The sequence below is a fragment of the Natator depressus genome, chromosome 11 (assembly GCF_965152275.1).
Source record: "Natator depressus isolate rNatDep1 chromosome 11, rNatDep2.hap1, whole genome shotgun sequence".
NCBI lineage: Eukaryota > Metazoa > Chordata > Testudines > Cheloniidae > Natator > Natator depressus.
The window spans coordinates 9,074,527-9,094,316 of NC_134244.1; the positions used below are offsets into that span (position 1 = coordinate 9,074,527).

Sequence of the window (19,790 nt, forward strand, 5' to 3'; positions counted from 1 at the left end):
TATACTTTTGGCCTTCACAACATCCCCTGGCAACGAGTTCCACAGATTCACTATTTGTTGTGTGAAGAAGTACTTCCTTAGACGTTTCTTTTTGAAACCTGCTGACCATTAATTTCACTGGGTGATCCCTGGTTCTTCTGTTATGTGAAGGGGTTTCCTTATTTGCTTTCTCTGCAATGTTCATGATTTTATAGACCTCGATCATATCCTCCCTTAGTCATCTCTTTACTAAGATGAACAGCCCCGGTCGTTTTAATCTCTCCTTATATGGAAGCTGTTCCATACCCCTAATATTTTTGGTTGTCCTTCTCTTTACTTTTTCCAATTGAGATGGGGTGACCAGAACTTCACGCAGAGTTCAAGGTATGGGCGGATCATGGCTTTATATATTGGCATTATATTTTTGTCTTATTATGTATCTCTTTTCTAATAGTTCCTATCTTTCAGTTAACTTTTTTGACTACCACTGAACATTGAGCAGATGGTTTCAGAAACCTATCCACAATGTCTCCAAAATCTCTTTCTTGAGAGATGACAGCTCATTTAGAACCCATCATTTTGTATGCATAGTTGGGATTGTTTTCCAATGTGCATTACTTTGCATTTATCAACAGTGAATTTCTTCTGCCTTTTTGTTGTCCAATCACCCTGTTTTGTGAGATCTCTTTGTAACTCTTTGCAGTCTGCTTTGCCATCTCACTGTTTACCCCTTTTCCAGATCATTTATGAATATGTCGAACAGCACAGGTCTCAGTACAGATACTTTTCAGAGTAGCAGCCGTGTTAGTCTGTATCCGTAAAAAGAAAATGGAGTACTTGTGGCACCTTAGAGACTAACAAATTTATTAGAGCATAAGCTTTCGTGAGCTACAGCTCACTTCATCGGATGCGTCTCTAAGGTGCCACAAGTACTCCTTTTCCTAGTACAGATACTGGATCGCTCTTGACTACATACTTGTTGCCATCCTCAAAAAATTCTAATAGATTGGTGAGGCGTGATTTCCTTTTACAGAAGTCATGTTGACTTGTCCCCAACACATTGTGTTCATCTCTGAGTCTAATCATTCTGCTCTTTACTATAGTTTCAACCAATTTGCCTGGTACTGAAATTGCCATGATGGCCTCTGGATACTTTTTTAAAAATCAGCATTACATTAGCTGTTCAGCAGTCATCTGGTTCAGAGGCTGATTTAAGGGATAGGTTACATATCACAATTATAGTTCTTCAGTTTCATATTTGAGTTCCTTCAGAACTCTTGAGTGAATACCTTCTGGTCCTGGTGACTTATTACTGTTTAATTTATCAGTTTGTTCCAAAACCCCCTCTACTGACATTTCAATCTGTGACAGGCCTGACCATGCTGAATTGAGATGTTTGGCACATATGGGCTAGGACTGTAAACTACTGAGCCACTGAAAATCCTCCACTCCCTTTTGGAGAGAGTGTTGTCTACTGGCTAGAGAATGGGACTGGGGAGACAGGACACTTGGGTTCTATTATTGGGTCTGCCTTTTATTTGCTGTGTTACTTTTGGCAAATTTACCACATTCCCCATTTACCTACTTGTAAAATGGGAGTTGTACTCCTCACATGCCTCACAAAGGGGGTTGTGCATCCAGGGGTATGACTACACTGCAACTTGGAGCAAGTCTCCCAGACCGGGTGGGTAGATTCATGCTAATTTCCCTGGAACTAACATGCTAAAAATAGCAGTGTAAAAGTTGCGCCTCCAGTGGAGACTGGGGCTAGCCACCTGAGCTCAAACCCAGGGTGGGCTTCAGAGCCTGAGCTACAACATCCACATTGCTATTTTTAGTATGCTAGCTTAGTCAGAGCTAGCATGAGTCTGTCTGCCTAGGCTGGGAGGCTCGTTCCCAGCTGCAGTGCAGATATACCCTTGGGGGGCCAGATCCTCAACTGGTGTAAATCAGTGTAGCTCCACTGAAGTCAAAGGAGAGAGTCCCTTTTGAAGATGCCAGGTGAGGATCAGGCCCATAACTCCTCCTTCTGTACTAAGCAGTTGGATACCTTCAGATGAAAGGTGCTACAGCAAAGTATTATGTTACTGTTCAGGGGGAGCAGATTTTTCCAAACCTCTTAGGCCCTGACACTGCTACACAGTGAACAAAGGTTCTTAGGGATAGATGGATTTTTTTTTTCCATTTTGGTTGAACTGCCTGATGGAGACTTGATAAAAGCTTTTTGTCCTGCTGAGAGGCCTGTCAGTTGACCGTAGTGCCAAAGAAGAGACCCAGTACTGTCATTTAGCATGAGGCCGCTGCCCAGATATGGCTCTTACCGACTACAGCATGTTTAATCCATTCCTCTGCTTTTAGGTTGTCTGCATATTTTGGATGAATTGACACTGATTTCAACAAACTTATTTACCCTGATTTTGTTTTGCTGCACTAGGGTGGCACAGGTGGTAAGAAGATTAAGCAGCTTTCTTTTCCTTTGATGCAAGTACAATTGGGGAGTTACTAGACCCCTAGGAAACTACCAAAAATTCCTAGTTTCCCACTGATTCTATGTGTCAAGTGTCAACTGTTAATAGATCTTCTTGCTGCTGGTGCTATTCCTACAGTCCTGTCACACGCCAACTGCTGAGCTGCCTCGCCTCCCTGCATCTGTGGAGGATTGTACATCAGACCCTGAAACAGCAGGGTGGCTTTCAGCGCTGACAAGTAGGTGAGAACAATGCACCGGTGGAGAGAACTATTGACAGCTGTGGAAATAATCTAAGGCTGCAAATAATGTTCTGAGAGGCACTTTTCCTGATGCCATCAGTGTTTAAAGAGATCTCCCCCCTTTATCCCCAATCCTGGTCACAGATATTCCTAAGGGACTCAAATCACTGCCCATGAATGCAAGAAATGTTTGCTGCTTCATACTCATATCTGTAGATGCCTAACGGTTCCCTTCCATAGACAGCAGATTATTGGAGCAAGGCGAAAATATCTAGTAACCCCAACACTGCCCTGTGCATTTTTCAAGGCGGTTCCCTCCTAGCTGTCAACAATAATTTGTCAGTAACTGATCTGAAGAGACGTGTGAGTTAGTGGCCTGAGAGCTTGAAAGTTCTCTGACATTAGCTCTACCACCAACTCAGTGTATGGCGTTAAACAAATCAACAGACTTTCCCCGCCTCAGTTTCCATGTCTGTTTAAAATTTAAAAAAGAGGGGGGAGGGGATAACAAATAACCTTCTCTGCTTCCCAGGGGCATTGAGAGGGTAAATTGATGAACGCTTATGTGCCTCTTGGAAGATGTAAATCACTACAGAATAACTGACTGCTAATGATATACGTTGGGATTTTGAAAGGAGCCTCAGGGAAATAGGCACCCCGCTCCCATTTCCAAAGCCTATTTGCAAAGTGCAGCCCCAACTGTGTTGGAAATATACATACGGTGAAATCTTGGACCCATTGCGGTGAGGGGCAGTTTCACAGATGACTTCACTGGATCCTGGATTCTCCCTCAGTATGGATGGTCAGGTGTTTTCTTCATGCCGTCCAACAGTGAGAACAGTGAATAATTTTACAAATGTGTTCTAACATCATAGGTCTGTGGGAAAGAGTGTTAAGGAAATGCTTGAAGCACCCACAGCTTCTGCCTAGAACCAGCCCTTTTCTCCCTGTCAGGTGAATGCAGCCTTGGGGGTTGCATTTCTGGATGTGATGTGTGGGGTGGATGCTGCCATGTATTTTTGTTAGGGATGGTCCAGATCGTTCCTGAATATGGAATGGGGTATGAGGAGGAGAGCCAAACAGTTGGGATCATAATGTTTAGAGATGGAAAGCGGAGAGCTGTTTGTTTCATTCCATATCCCTGCCAAAGCTGAATATAGTCCCTGGAGAGAGTGCATGGTTTGATCTTGTCGGTCAAATATGTAGGTCAAATTTTGGCATAGATGGTCACAATCGTCAGCGACCCTTCAGCCTTTAGAACACAGATGGGGAGGCAGCCACGCTGCAGGTGTGGAAAGGACTAGTAACAGGGTGGAAGCACTTTCAGGGATGGGGATACTGCAGCAGGGGAAAAGCTCTGAAGGTGACCAGGTTTGATCTTGTAGTTAAGGAACCATACTGGGAACCAGGTGACCTGGATCCTATTCACACCTCTGCCCCAGACTCCCTCTCTGACCCTGGGCAAGTTATTTAATCTCCCTGTGCCTAAATTCACCAGATGTAAAAGGGAGCTAATAATACCTTCTCCCCCCCCCACCCCACCACCACCCTTTGTCCATCTTGTAAGCTCTCTGAGGCTGGAACTATCTCTTTACTATGTCTTTGTACAGCACCTAGCACAGTGGGGGCACTCTTCTAAACTGAGGCCTTCAGGAGCTTGCCAGAATTCAGATAATTAACAATAATGGACAGGGAACAAATGGCTACTGGTGAAATGGGAAAGCAAGTTGTGAGGAGAAGACAGTGGCCTGAGGAATGGAGGACCTTATCCCCAGTACTCTTAAGGATTAATATTAGTTGGTGGTTGATGATAGCCATACTACTTTGAGACTTGTCATGGTAAGCGATCAGTATCCCTGAGCTGCTTATTATAATTATTTTGTGTTTCAGTAATCTTTAGAGGTCCTAACAGAGATTGCGACCTGATTGTGCTAGGCACACTACACACATACACAGTAAGATAAAGTCCCAGCCCCAAAGAACTTACAGTCTCAATAGATGAGACAGATAAAGAGCAGGAGTATAACTATTCTACTTTTAGGCTACATCTACCCTACACACCGCTTTTGGTGGCATTCAGGGTATGTGTAGCTACACGCTGCAGTGAAAAGCAAGCTGGGTCCACACTGCAGTGTATAGTTACAAGGCTGCCAGAGCCTTTCCCTGCTGATGTAGGCTTTACCTGCAGCAGAGAAGGGCTGTAGCAGTGGGGAGCTGGCGGAGCCTTTTCCCATTGTCTCCCCTCTGCCAGAGTCCTTACCAGTAGAGGGGAAAGTCTCTAGCAGCAAGGAATTGACTGAGCCTTTCCCCACTGCAGAGCCTTTCCCTGCTGCCTCCCCAGTGCCAGAGCCTTTCTCCAGAGTCTCTTCTTGTGGCGGGGGCACTACACAACTAAAACCAGAAGTGTAGAGGGAACAGCACGGATTGAGCAAAGAGATCTGTGGTGGGTATGTACTCAGGTACATGCCCACTCCCTTCAAGCATGTGTATGCTTTACTCACCTAAGCCATGCCTCACTGTCTACACTGCTATTTAAACCCATGCTAGGGGGGCGATTCGAGTACACGCTATACACGGCGCTGAAAGAATCATGTGGTGTAGACCGTAGCCTTACAGATGAAGCACAGAAAAGCTAAGTAACTTGCGCAAGGTCACAGAGGAAGTCTATAGAAGAACTGAAAATTGAACCCAGTTCAGTTGGACCTCTGAGTCCATTTCTTTAACCACCAGGCTAACCTTGTGCTCTGTTGCCGGCTGCATTTCCATTTGTATGCCTTTTGGTTGACATCTTGGTCATTTTTCTCCAACTTTACCTTTTTGGCCAGGCTGGAGTTTTCCTCTTCTGAGGGACTCAGAATCTTCTGCACAAGTTAGCATGGAGAAAATGAATAGCGAGCCCTGCATATTATTAAATGCATTTTCGATGTCGGCCTCACAGTTTGATCACAGTAGCCTCAGAAGGCTCATAGACCCAGTAATACATAGTTTCAAGCCTGCATCAAAGAAGTTCACAACCCCATTGGGAGAAGCACTGACTATTGATGAAAGAGGGAACTTACTGTATATGTAAGAAAACTCTTTTCATGGCTTATATATTAAGCCAGGCTCCATGGGTTGGGGTAGATTGGGGCTGCTTTTAATTTACATTCCCCCTTGCTTATATTAAGTCTTCATCAGAAGAAAAATTAGTCAGATGTTTTCTTAATGACATCACTTTTTTTAAAACCCATTTCATTTTTTCCAGATGAGGCGGTGGAGATTGTTAGAAATGATGTGAAACTAAATCTGGAACAGAGACTTTGATGACTTTGATTCACTTCTCTTCACCCCACCCCCCCCCCAAAATAAATCAGTAGATTTCATACGCGGTTGACTTATTAGCAGCAACCTCGACTGTTACACAAATCTTAGCTCAAGCTTGGCTGAGCCTTGCAGGCGTGCTGCTATTGTAGATGATGTCATGGCTGAAGTACAGAGGATGTTAACCAGCCACAGTACACTGGGCTATGTACATAGGCCACACAGTTTGGAACAAGGCAGTTTTGGAAACTGACTAAGTCACCTACATAATTTTGGTAACAAAATGACATAGTAACAGGTTATGAGGTTGAAATCACTATGTGGTCATAAGTTTGTCTTTCAGTATTATAAAATATAATGGGCTTGATTCTGCTTTCAGTTATTGCACTGTGAATCAGGAGTGATTCCAATAAAACTTGTGTGTATGTGTGTGTGTTTTGGATACTGATATACCCTTGTAATGACAGCTTTTTGCTGCCTTATATTTTACACTGGTGAGAGGCAGACTTTATCACTACAGAGGAGTATTTAGAACAATATATATATATTTTAAAAGACATTTTAATGTATTACACATCAGCAAAAAGTGTTCAAACACTTGCCAGATTTACTAATTTATCAGAAAGACAATGACAGACACCCTCATAAATTTCTGAATAAGGCCATAAAGCTTGTGTTACTGTTCTGTGCGGCTTTGTGGATATCCAAGTATTATAAATAAATAAAAAGGCACCTGAATTGTTGACAGTATAGGGTGAAATCTGTATCTTGAGGTTCAGGTGGCATGTCTAAGCCTCTCAGAGAGCTTCACTCTTGTGGCTACATACACATGTAGAGAGACAGATATTTGCGCTCACACACAATCGTGGGAATACTTAAATATTCTTATGTAGAGTCCTGCATAAAATGTGCTACCATTTCCAGTGCTTAGACCAATGCCACTGAGCTCAGCCCTTGTTCCAGCCACTCTCTTATCTCCTGTCATTCACCCACTTAGATTCTTTACACTGATAATTCTGCATCGTTCCACTACCCTTTACCCACCAGCATGCTGCCAAGCCTCTGATCCCATACATCATAAAATCGTGCTTCACGATCATCCTCAAAACCCATCATCGGACATGCTCTACTCCCACCTTTCCACACCAACCCTCATTAGATCTAAATCTAATTTAAAAGGGATCTCACATGATGTAGACCCCTCTCTTTCCTCTTTGTCTACTGTTACTTTGCCCTGTTTTCTGTATGTACCTAAGACTGTAAACTACTCAGGACAGGGACTGCATTTGTTTTCTCTGCATCCAGTGCTACTCATACCTATGGCACCGTAAATAACACATGCCACCAGGTTCCCTCTCCTGGTACTGTAGGCTTTTTTTGACAGAACTCCCTTTGCAGGTTTATGAAGGGGCTGAACACTAAGGCTGAGTTTAGACTGGCATAATACAGATCCTGTGTTTATCCCCGAGTGATAGGAAGGATGAAGGCTGTATGGTAGATTGAGCATGCATTATTGTCACTCGGTTATTTAATAAGGATTGGAAGCTATGATGGAATAAACACCTGAGACCTCACTACACTACATCTTTCACCTTTGCTACTGCTGGTGGAGCTGCTCCAGGGTTGAAATACAGGTCTGATTTTTTTTTCTTATGTAGAAATGTCCAGATACCTAAACCTGCAGCATTTAGTGAATCCTTTCTCAGGTCAAATTCTCACTTTAACGGAGACTTTGCCTAAGCAGGGACTGAGGGATTTAGCGCTAAGGAGGCTAGAACCAGAAGCACACACACGATAAAATCTGATCAGAACATTTGCCCTCAAAAACTTAAAACAAACCTTCCAATGTGGTTTGAAAAAGTTTTGATTGACTTCTGCAGGTGGGTTATTTAGTCAGAGGGTGGCTAAGTGACTTGCCCCAGGTCACTCAATTCAGTGACAGGGTGTGGGATAGAATGCAGGAATTCTGGCTTCCCCTTCCCTGCTTTAATCACTTGGCTATCCTCCCTCCCAAACTTCCTTCACTTCTAGACATTGCAAAGGCAGCAGCTGCTAGCCCCTGGGAGGTGCAGTTTCCTATCTGAGGCAGTCTCCTAGTAAGATGGGCAGATGAAAAAACTGTCAAAGAGCAAATAGGGATTCAAGGCCTGCTCACAACAGACCAAGAAATGCAGCTCATCCTGTGGCTCACCTTCATGACCATAAATGTGGCGAGTGTCTGTAGCTTTTACATCCCTTTCTTGTCTAGCTCGCCTTCCTGAAACTTAGATTCACTACTTCTGTTGGCTTTAGCAGTTTGTTCCAAGCTTTGAGCACAGAAATTCTGCCTGACTTGCTGGCAAGCACATACCTCTCCTGAGCTCCAGCTGACAAAGTCTCTGTCTCTTTCTCTCTAGTTTTGACAAGTCCATGGTCTCACTATGAGCAGGTTTAGAAGAGAACAAAGGAGGTTCCTTTCCCCTCCCTCTTTCCACAGGGAAGTGGCGACAGGCACTTTATCTTTTCTCTCTAAAGTTCATAGAGGAACTTGTAAAGAATAATTCTATCACCTTGCACTTGCATAGCACCTGTTCTCCAAAGATCTCAGTGTATGGCAAAAATTCTTTAAACAGCCTTCACAATATCAGTGTGAGGTCAATATTGTAGAAACTTGTGGCCAACTAAGGCATCACATATGTCACTGTACTGTATACTGTGGCCACAGAGGATTTCACAATAATTTATCTCTGAGTCTTTTGCTCCAAAACCAGTTGAGATAGAGGAGATCCTTCAACCACTATTAGCAGCATAAGATATAGAATAGAGCAATTATAATTCTCTCCAACAGGTGGCAGTGGTACATATACGCACAGTTTATATCTATTTTATAGAAGGGCAAACTGAGGTGCAAAAACATTGAAATGACTTACCTAGGTTCACACAGTGAGTCAGAGCTGGGACTAGAACCCAGGAGTCCTTGTTCTCCAGCCATATGCTCTAGCTTAAAGAAAAAATGCACAAAGAGGTGCTAATGAAATTGAAGACCAATTTACAGTATGTTTTTTCTGTTTCCTTCACAGGCCTCCTACCCTCAGTGGCAGCCCCGTTATCTCCGACATCTCCCTTATTCGCCTTTCTCCTCACCCAGCAGGACCTGGTGAATCGCCTTTCAACCCCCCTCACCCGTACATGAACCCCCATATGGAACATTACCTCCGCACCGTGCACAGCAGTCCCACTCTCTCCATGATCTCTGCCGCCAGAGGCCTCAGCCCTGCTGATGGTAAGCGCATTGCTGTCCTGATACTGAGCATGAGGGTTTAAAGCCGTAGCTGAACTACAGGCTGTCAAGTGACTGACATGAAATGAGTTGTGCAGTTCTTAGATTGATGGTTGTTGAAATATGCCTTCTCCCAGCAGTTGGCATAGGCTGGCACCCATATTGGCAGTCTCCACAGAGAGGGCAGAAAATGAATGTACATGGCAACTCTTACGCCTAGAAGTGATCTCTGGGGTCAAGGTTGAAGCACGTAGCCAACATGGTGCTGGAGGAGTTTGCTCTGCTGCTACTCGTGCTGTAGCTATTTTGTAGCTCTGGCACTTTTCACCAGCACTACATTCCCTATACCCCAAGGATCTACAGCTGCAAAGGATCTACAGCTGCTCTCTGAAGTGAGGAGCTGTTGTTTTTCCCCTGGTCTGTAACTACACATTTGTTTTGCATCATTGCATTGACAAACCAGAGCATGAGAAGAGCTGTTACTATTGGATTCTGTTATAAATATTTTGCTTAAAATTATGTACCATTTTACTCCAGTCTCTGGTCTTATGAGCTTCACTGGCAGTGGGTCCCCAGAGGGACCCCGGCAGCCCTGTGACAGGGCTGCAGCTGTGCAAAGTGTTTGTTGTGTCTTTGCTCTTTACACAACACTAACGATATGAGGAAACATCTTGGACACAGTTGGATTCCAAATAACCACGTTTACTAACTATATACAAACACACAAGGCCTCCGTACGGATATATGCTGCTGCTTCGATTGCAGACACCACAAGTCGGGTTCTTGTGGCGTCTGCAATAGAAGACAGCAGGCAGGGCTCACTAAGGGACCAAAAAACTACTTAAAGGGCTATTACACAGTTCCTGTACACTACAGCGGTTCCACATGGCGCTAGCCTTTCTCATGTGATGGGTACCCTAGTGTAAGGGGGAGAGGCCACCTGACCCCTCGTTCCTCGTTATTTCTGCTCTCCTCCCTCTCCCCCGGGTAATCCCTGTGGAATAGTTCTTGCCCGAGTAAAGGGACTGTGAAAACCTGTGCATGGTGCATAGATGCGGCACTGGCTGTAAATAACCCAGACACTTCCAAGCATCAGGCTGTATTCAGTATAGTTCCTACCTTCCCCATCTCAGCGAGCTGAGGCATCACACAGGCTTACGGAGTGTTTGATAATGTTAAACGCTGTATATTTGAGGTAGGAGGCAGGGAGAAATGAAAAATGGGAGGCTCTTCAGTAAATTTCAGTAATTTCAGAAAACATTGAAATACAGGTGTACCCTTTTGAAAGCATAAATAGATAGAGAACCCAGTTCTCTACTTATGTAATGCTGGAGCTGCATCAATTTATGGCAGAAGAGAATATGGCCACTATATATATATATATATATATATATAAAATTCAGTACAGTCTAAGTTCTCATTTAGTTGCAGACGAGTAAATCAGAAGTATCTCCATAAGAAATCAATATAAAAAGTGTGTTTGTGAAGTCAAAATTGGACCTTGTATGTATCTACATAGAGAGGAAGGATGGTCCAGTGTTTAGGGTGCTAGCTGGGGACTCATGACTTCTAAGTTCAGTTTCCTGCTCCAATGCAGACTTTCTGTGACCTTGGGGAAGTCACTTAGTCTTTCTGTGCCTGAGTTTCCCGTATGTAGAGTGACCAGAAAGCAAGGGTGAAAAATCGGGGCAGGGGGTGAGGGGTAATAGGCACCTATATAAGACAAAGCCCCAAATATCAGGACTGTCCCTATAAAATCGGGACATCTGGTCACACTACCCGAATGTAAAATGAGAAGAACAGCACTTTCCTACCTCACATCAGTGTAGTGAGGATATATCTATCAGAAGACTGAAGTGTTTAGATGCTGCGGTAACTGAGGGGCACGTAAATAGCTTGGCTAGATACAGGCACATGCACACCTTACAATGTGGCTTTTCTGTTCCTGTTAATTAGGTTTTGCTCACCCAAGCAAGTGTTAAGATTCCAAACCTCTGCTCTCAGCATACAGCAGAGAGGTTTTATTGCTCATGTATTTTTTTTTCCACCGCCTTGCAAAGTGCGTTTCATTATTTGGCATTTTAAAAGGGGCATTGTGGGGTTTTTTTAGGCCATGGTAAATAAGTTAATGGAGAGCTAGTGGGGAGGCAGGTTTGAAAAATTACAGCGGGAAGAAAGTGAGTGTAATTGGCTTTGGCAGCCAAAATGGTTTTACACTGCCAGACACTAAACCTAGCTCTCCGCATTAGATCTCAGCTTTAATTTCCTTGAGCTGCGGTTGTTAACTGGACTCTACTTGTCTTTTTCTTTGCTAATAGGCACCAAAGTTGATGCTGACAGCGTTTTTGCTGTGGGCTGGTCGGGCCTTCCAGACCCCTCCCTGCAGTGAATTCTGTTTTCATGTGGAAGGATTATTAGAAGGGGGAATGAGAGATTGTTTATAAATGTGCGGAAATGGAAGAATGCAGAGGCCTCTTTTGTCCACAGAAACACGCCCAAACGCACGTCATTAAAGCACCAAACTGAGTTGTAACAAGAGGGCTTGGGGGCTGTGGGGCAGACTGTAATGTCAGCACTGGAGTTTTACTTACTGTGAGAACATTTTCCCCATGTTTGTCTCCTCACTCTCTGCCTCTACAGTGGCTCACGAGCATCTAAAAGAGAGAGGCCTCTTTGGTTTGCCCCCTCCCCCTCCAGGAGCCAACCCTGCCGACTACTATCACCAGATGACGCTCATGGCCAGCCATCCGAATCCTTACGGGGACCTCCTGATGCAGAGTGGGGGAGCAGCTAGCACGGCGCATCTTCATGATTACCTCAGCCCTATAGATGGTGAGTAGGGAATGTGCCTCCCCCTTGCTTGGGGGCAGCTCACAGAGGGTTCCTCTGGGGGAAGTTTACTCGAGCCTAGAGAATTATTCTCCACGTGGATGAAAGCAGATGTTATTGTGTGTGGTTTCTCTGTGTTTCTAAAGAACATTAGGGCTGCACTGTAATTACTGGTTTAAAAAGCTGAGTTTAAAAAGTTTATCCATATATAAAAAACAATCATGACCATTTGGAGAGGCACCTTGGCTGCTAAATACATGGCAGTCAGCATGGTGTATGGTGCACTGGCCTGGGCTCTAATCCCTGCCAGTGACCTGCAGTGTGATGTCAGACAAGCCACTTCACCTCTTTGTGCCTCTGTTTCCTTTCCCACATTGTCTGTCTTTTTTGTTTAGAATTTTTTGTTTGCACAGGCTGCCTCTCATTATGTGTTACACAGCGCCGAGCGCAAGGGGACTTTAATCTTGGTTGGAGCCTATAGGGCCTATGGTAATCTAAAGTCTCAGACAAAACGTTAAAATGGAATTAAGGTTGAAAGTACATAGTAAAAATCATTACAGGGGTGTTGTAACTGTCCCCAAATCAGACGTTCTGAACCCAGAAAATTCAGAGTTAAGGGTAAACTGAAAAGAAATAAAATCATGTTAAGGTATGAAAATGTAGCGTGAGCACCCACAGCTCTGCCCTATAGCGAATCCGTCCATGTTATAACCTTACAATTATGATTCATGCGGTAGTTTCAGATTAGATTACACTGATTTTTAAAGGCGTAAGATTTTTTTCTCCTCATGGTGTCTCACTCCATGAAAGACAATGGGGGGCTGCACAAGCAGCACTGAGGGCATGATGTGGCCTGCGAAATGTTTGTTAGAGGTGCTGATGCACAAGGAAAGAACCCAGCATGACTCTCTGATCCCATGCTTCAGATTGGCTCATGGATTAGTTCAGGCATTGAAACTGAGGGTCTGTCTCAGTCCATTACTGCTTTAGAGATTCTACTTTTGAGCTTTCAGACTTAAAGACTTTGAGGTTTCATTGCTTTATAACTGACTTCTTTTTGCACTGAGGCTGCAGTGATGAGAGCTCATCTAAATTTCTAAATAAAAACAATTTCTAAATAAACACTTTGCAGCTGTTTTCTGCCCTCAACAATTAGATTCACCAAGGACCAGGATTCTAAGGGTATGTCTACACTGCAATCATCAGGCATCATCATGCAGGCTTTAATCTGGCTAGCTTGGGGACCAATCGCAGTGAAGCTGCAGCATCACAAGCATCAGGTGGGCCAGCCACCCAAGTATTTACCTACCCACAGTTCTGGGTGGGCTTGTACAGCCTATGCTGAAGCCCAGACTGCCACGGCTTCACTCTCCAGTAGCCAAGCTAGCTAGATTAAAGCTAGCTCAGGTATGACTACACGAGCTGAAATCACACCCCATGATTACAGTGTAGATTTACCCTATAACTAAAATCCTGATCTTTTCTCTCTGGTACTGTTCTGCCCTTCCCCACAACCACAGCCCTCAGGCCCAAACCTTTGACAGGGTGTTTTGTTAGAAAGCAAAACAGGTGGTCAGTAATAATTTCCTCATGGTCTTGCCTGTTAAAGGTTAACCTCTGTTGGTGCAAAGGGGCACCTCTGAGTTTTCCTCTGCAGATCTCCTTAGTCTTCAAGGTCTGCATTTATTCCCTGGCCCTCCCTGCCTCCTCCTTAGTGCATTTCTTGAACTGTGTTTTGTTTCAGTGACTTGCAGCAGCTCACTGAAGTGCCAGATAAAGAGCTGGTTAGATAAACAAATATGGCTTTTGTAATACTAACACGGACTACTGACACTCAATGCACCATGGTCCTCATCCTGTAGGATACTTAGTGTCAGTCTTTTATCTGAAAGTCATCTGGGATTTTCTGTTCTGCAGAAGGGTCTCTTCCTACCTGGCTTCTCCTAGCGTAGTTCTGGAGTAAATCATGTAACAAGGTCCCTAATTACATGCAGCCACGTTTATATCAGTATCACACGGGAGGGTTGAGTTTTGCCAAGCTCTAAAGACTGGGATCAGCATTATTTTGATCCTTTAAAAAAGCTTTCTTGATCAGTGACTGGAAAGCCCATTTGTAAATTTTTGGATTCCATTAATGGAAACTAAGCTATTAAGCAATAGTGGAAATAAATGAAGACTTGAAGTGAAATTCCACAAGGCCATCTTAAAGAAGAGCATGTTAAAAGCAGCGGGCCCCCCAAAAAATCTGTGGTCCACATGTGGAGTTTTATCCGTTAGTCTGGGATTTATTCTCTGATCATGTTCAGGCAGTCTGATTTATCTTTTCTCACTCCCCCCCAGCAAAGCCACTAGCAGTGAGATTGGGTCTGGTTGTAAACTATGGCCCTGATTCAAAAAAGGACTTCAGAACTTGCCTGAAGTCAATGGGACTTAAAAACATGCCTAAAATTAAGCCTTTGCTAAACAGGGATGGACTTAACCACATGCTTAATGCTTTACTAAACTGGGACCTAAGCCCTATAAAAAGGGCTTAGCAATGGCTATATCACATAGTTCATGTTCTGCTGGCTGGTTTGAAGCGCTGTCTTCAGCTCAGTAGCCTGTCTGATAACAGAGGCTTGGGTTCAGAGTTACACATGATGAGGGAACTGCGAGTCACCGAAACCTGGAGTGAAGCGGTTTGTTCTGAAACCATGATTTAAGAAACTGAACCCACCACTCCTTTTTTGTTTAACAGATTATTCCAATCATTTATTTAAATAAGTGACCATATAAGTACCTAGGTGGATAGTTTAGTAATAAACTAAATTTTATTTATTTAGCAAAAAGAAAAAAGAAAAGGAGTACTTGTGGCACCTTAGAGACTAACCAGTTTAGGTGCCACAAGTACTCCTTTTCTTTTTTCTTTTTGCGAATACAGACTAACACGGCTGTTACTCTGAAACCTGTCATTATTTATTTAGGATGCTCTTCTGATGCGGGAATATCAATAGCACACATTAAATACAGACATGTCGTTGGAATAAATGTTACGTTCACAGAGCGCCTTTCCTTCCAAAAGATCCCTACTTTGCCTTAAAAACTTTACAAGAATCGCTTCACCCTCCCCTGAAGTGCAGCCAACTCTAGGGTGGAGCATAACAGCTGTTAAACACCACATGGCACAGTAGACTACAATAACACAAAGCCGCTGTGTTAAACTGAAAAAAAAAAGTTTGGAAATCTACATTTCAAGCGGAAAACCTCTCCTGCCCTGGGTACTGCAGCTCACAGAGCAGGTACTCTGCTGGTGAGGGGAACCCATTTTAACACCCCCATCTGAACATTGGAAGGCTCATTTGGAAGTGAGACAGCTGCCTGTGGTAGTTCTTTCATGCACTCTTGTCTGGGGCTTTCCAGTTGCTTTAGTTAAATCTCTGGGGTGATTCCTAGATAACTAAGGGCTTGTCTGCGCTGTCATTTTTCGTTACCCCAATGTCACTGCACTGAGGTGCAGCAAGAGTGTAGTCATCCTGCACTCGTGTGAACCCGTACTTTCACTGGTGCAGGTTCCCCTAGTTTCAAACCTTTGGTCACCCAGAAGGCCAGTGGCAGAGCTGAGAATAGAACCCAGGTCTGCTGAATAAAGAATGCAATAGTCATGGCTGGATGCAGAGCTTTTCTTTAATGTCATTGCTTTTAATTGCACCCTCCATAAAAATGCGATTTGACTGTGAGACTCTAAGAAAAGCCGACAACCCTTTTCTCCTGCCCAGAAAAAAATGTGCAAAACAGAGAGACCAACAGCATCCCGTATGTGCTTTATCTGGAATCCTCCTGAATTGTGGTTTCTAATGAATCCAATTTATATGTGCAGGTTAGGCCTTCTAACCTTGTGCACTGGAAATAGAAGAATGTGGCCTTTCAACAAGGATCTTAGGGAAGCATTAGAATTCCTTGAACTGTTAAGCCTTATAGGGCCCCAGGGAATGAAAAAGTAAGAGTCCCAAGATAGCACCTGGTACCTGAACAAATGCCCAGAATCTGCTGCAGTCAAAGTAAGATGTGTGATGCTGTAACAGAAGGAAAGAAGGGAATAAGGAACCAGTTATCCTGAGACTGTTTGTGGCTGGCTGCTGCTTATTGATAAGGGGATTGTCTTATGTCAAGCACAAACCCCTTTTTATGATGTTGTTACTGCCTCTGGATTTAATTTGATAACCTGGGGGGATACTTCTGTGTCCTGTGAACAGAATTTTCTTTCCCTTTTTTTTTTTTCCTTCCGATCAGCCCATTAGAGTGTTGGCTTCAATAAGACTATGTTATTTTAGGTTTTGAATGAAGAAACACGGAAGAAGCACCAGTTGTGGCTGTGATTTGGAAGGGAGGGAGTGTAAAATGTCTGTATTTCATGTACATTATGTGGCTGCCTCTGGATAAATTGATTCTTCAAGTTCTTTGTCCACCACTTAGATTGCAGCACAAAGTTATCTTTAAAGATGTAGTCTGAAGTTCTGGTACATACTGGATATCCTACATGCTCTGACAGTCAGTCACAGTGCTTGGAGGAGTTCATTTCTAGGGTCAGTTCAGGAAGACAGTTAGATATTCCCAGGCACATTAATACATAAAGGACTTCACAACTGATCACCGTGTGTTTACATTAAGCTGGGATGTGTTGTTCCCATTTCCAATGCTGCAAAGAGGACTTAAATCCTTCTTTATGAAAATTCCTTCCCGTCCTATCCGTATAATATCCCCAAACAGTGTGTGTGTGTAAAATTGTCAGAGTTATGAGATTGAACCTTAAACTGAGACTGAACCTAAAATTTGTCTCTGACATTTCTTTCTTGGGACAGTCTACATTTGGGAAGAAATTCCAGATTGTGGATAAAGAAGGAAACTGACATATGTGATAAATTGTAGCACCATGTAATAAACTGCCAAAGAAATATTTCCTTCTTTACTCACGAAGCTTGAATTTCCTTCCAGAGTTAGATTGGTCCAATGCCCAGGATTTAATCCTGCACCAGTGAGAATGTTAAGATCCAGTCTTAGAACGCTGCTAGTCTAGAAATGGGATATTTATATCATTTGGAAAGGGGAGAGTCACAGCTTTCAAGTGGGATACAAAGCACTTGGTTTTAGCCCTTGAAGATCCTGAGACATCTGATTTTCATGTAATTTTAAAAGCAGTTTGTATGTACCAAAAAGCTATTACAGGTAATTTTTAAAGGCTTAAATATGTGAGTTATATTTATTCTCTAATCTCTAGAGTTGGGCTCATAATAACTGGGCCTTCTGGCTATATGTGTAGGGGGATATGAAAAGTAAACCCAATGAGTTCTTGTTAAAACATTCTTAAAATAGATTTTTTTGTACACTGTGTGGTACGGCCTGGGGGCTGTCTACCAAGGAAAACAGAATAGCATAAACTCTGGAAAGTCACGTGTAGAAGTATAGTTAGGCATGCCAAATAAGAATTTGAAGAACAGCTAGCAAAAGAAACAAAAAGTAACAGCAAAAATATTTTAAGTACATCAGAAGCAGGAAACCTGCCACACTATCAATGAGGTCACTGGATGATTGAGGTGCTAATGGAGCACTCAAGGGAGACAAAGCCATTGCCAAGAATTTTTGCATGTGGTCTTCCCTGCAGAGGATGTGAGGGAGTTTCTCACACCTGAGCTATTCTTTCTATGTGACAAATCTGAGGAACTGCCTCAGATTGAGGTGTCAGTAGAAGAGGTTTTGGAACAAATTGAAAAGTTAAACATTAATATGTCACCAGGACCAGGTGGAATTCACCTGAGTTCTGAAGGAACTCAAATAGGAAATTGCAGAACTATTAACTGTGGTATGTAAACTATCACTTAAATCAGCCTCTGTACCAGATGACTGCAGGATAGCGAATGTGATGCCGATTTTTTTAAAAGGTTCCAGAAGCCATTCTGGGAATTACAGGCCAGTAAGCCTAACTTCAGTACCAGGAAAATTGGTTGAAACTATAGTAAAGAATAGAATTATCAGACTCATTGATGAACATGATATGTTGGGGAAGAGTCAACATGGCTTTTGTAAAGTGAAATCATGCCTTACCAATCTATTAGAATTCTTTGAGGTGTCAAGAAACGTGAACAAGAATGATCCAGTGGATATAGTGTACTTGGACTTTCAAAAAGCCTTTGACAAGGTCCCTCACCAAAGCCTCTTAAGCAAAGTAAGTAATCTTGAGATGAGAAGGAAGGTCCTCTCATGGATCAGTAACTGGTTAAAAGATAGGAAACAAAGAGTAGGAATAAATAGTCTTCACAGTGAAGAGAGGTAAATAATGGCATCCCCAAGGGTCTATCCTGGGACCAGGGCTATTCAACATATTCATAAATGATCTGGAAAAAGGGGTAAACAGGGAGATGGCAAAGTTTTCAGACGATGCAAAATTACGATAGTTAAGTCCAAGGCAAACTGAGAAGAGTTAAAAAGGTATCTTGCAAAACTGGGTAACTGGGCAAGAAAATGGTAGATGAAATTCAATGTTGATAAATGCAAAATAATGCACATTGGAAAACATAATCCCAACTATACATACAAAATAATGGGGTCTAAATTAGCTGTTACCACTGAAGAAAGAGATCTTGGCGTCATTGTGGATAAGTCTCTGAAAACATCCACTCAATGTGCAGTGGTGAATGTTAGGAACCATTAGAAAAGGGATAAATAATAACATAAAAATTTTAATAATGCCAGTGTATAAAACCAGGATACACCCATATCTTGAACACTGCATGCAGTTCTGGTTGCCCCATCTCAAAAAAGATACATTAGAATTGGGGGAAAAGTACAGAGAAGGACAACAAAAATTATTAGGGATATTGAACAGCTTCCATACGAGGAGAGAATAAAAAGACTGGGACTGTTCAGATTAGAAAAGAGATACGGGAAGATATGATCGAGGTCTATACAGTCATTAATGATGTGGAGAAAGTAAATAAGGAAATGTTATTTACACCTTCACATCACACAAGAACCAGGGGTCACCCTGTTAAATTAATAGGCAGCAGGTTTACAACAAAGAAAAAGAAGTACTTCACACAATGCACAGTGAACCTGTGGAACTCATTGCAAGGGGAGGTTGTGAAGGCCAAAAGTATAACTAGGTTCAAAAAAGAATTAGATTAGTTCATGGAGGAAAGGTCCAGTGACGGCTATTAGCCAACATGGTCATGGACACATCCCCATGCTCTGGGTGTTCCTAAACCTCTCCCTGTCTGATACTGGAACTGGATGAAGGGGATGGATCGTTTGATAATTGCCTGTTCTGTTCGTTCCCTCTGAAGCATCTGGCACTGGCCACTGTCAGAAGACAGGATACTGGGCTAAATGGACCATTGGTCTGACCCAGTATGGCCATTCTTATGCCTTAGGGAGGAAAGTAAAGTTTTTATTGATCTTATGTGGGATGTTCTCCACAATTCCGTATCAAGGGTCCGTAGTTACACTTCTAGTTTAAACCCCATTCCCATTCCATTCTAAACCCGCATTTTGAATCTTCTGAATTGGGGCTGAAGGATGGGGGGAATTCTTTTGGCTTAACATTTTCTGTTCTTCATTATCAGAAATATATATATATATTTCAGGTTGAAGAACTCTGGAGTTCTCAGGTAGGTGTAATAAAGTCTTTCTAACTTTAACAAAAACTGAGTTCATCATTCTCATGCACCTGGGGCCTGATCAT

The 19,790-nt window shown here is 42.9% G+C and overlaps 1 protein-coding gene across 1 annotated transcript in view; it reads left to right on the plus strand.

Annotated features, from left to right (window-relative positions):
* Positions 1-19,790, plus strand: part of GLI2 (GLI family zinc finger 2) — a 243,787-nt gene that overhangs the window by 184,556 nt on the left and 39,441 nt on the right. Inside the window, exons 4-5 of the mRNA XM_074967079.1 lie at positions 9,048-9,250; positions 11,888-12,079. Coding sequence (XP_074823180.1) covers positions 9,048-9,250; positions 11,888-12,079 — 395 coding nt within the window. The remainder of the gene's footprint in view (positions 1-9,047; positions 9,251-11,887; positions 12,080-19,790) is intronic.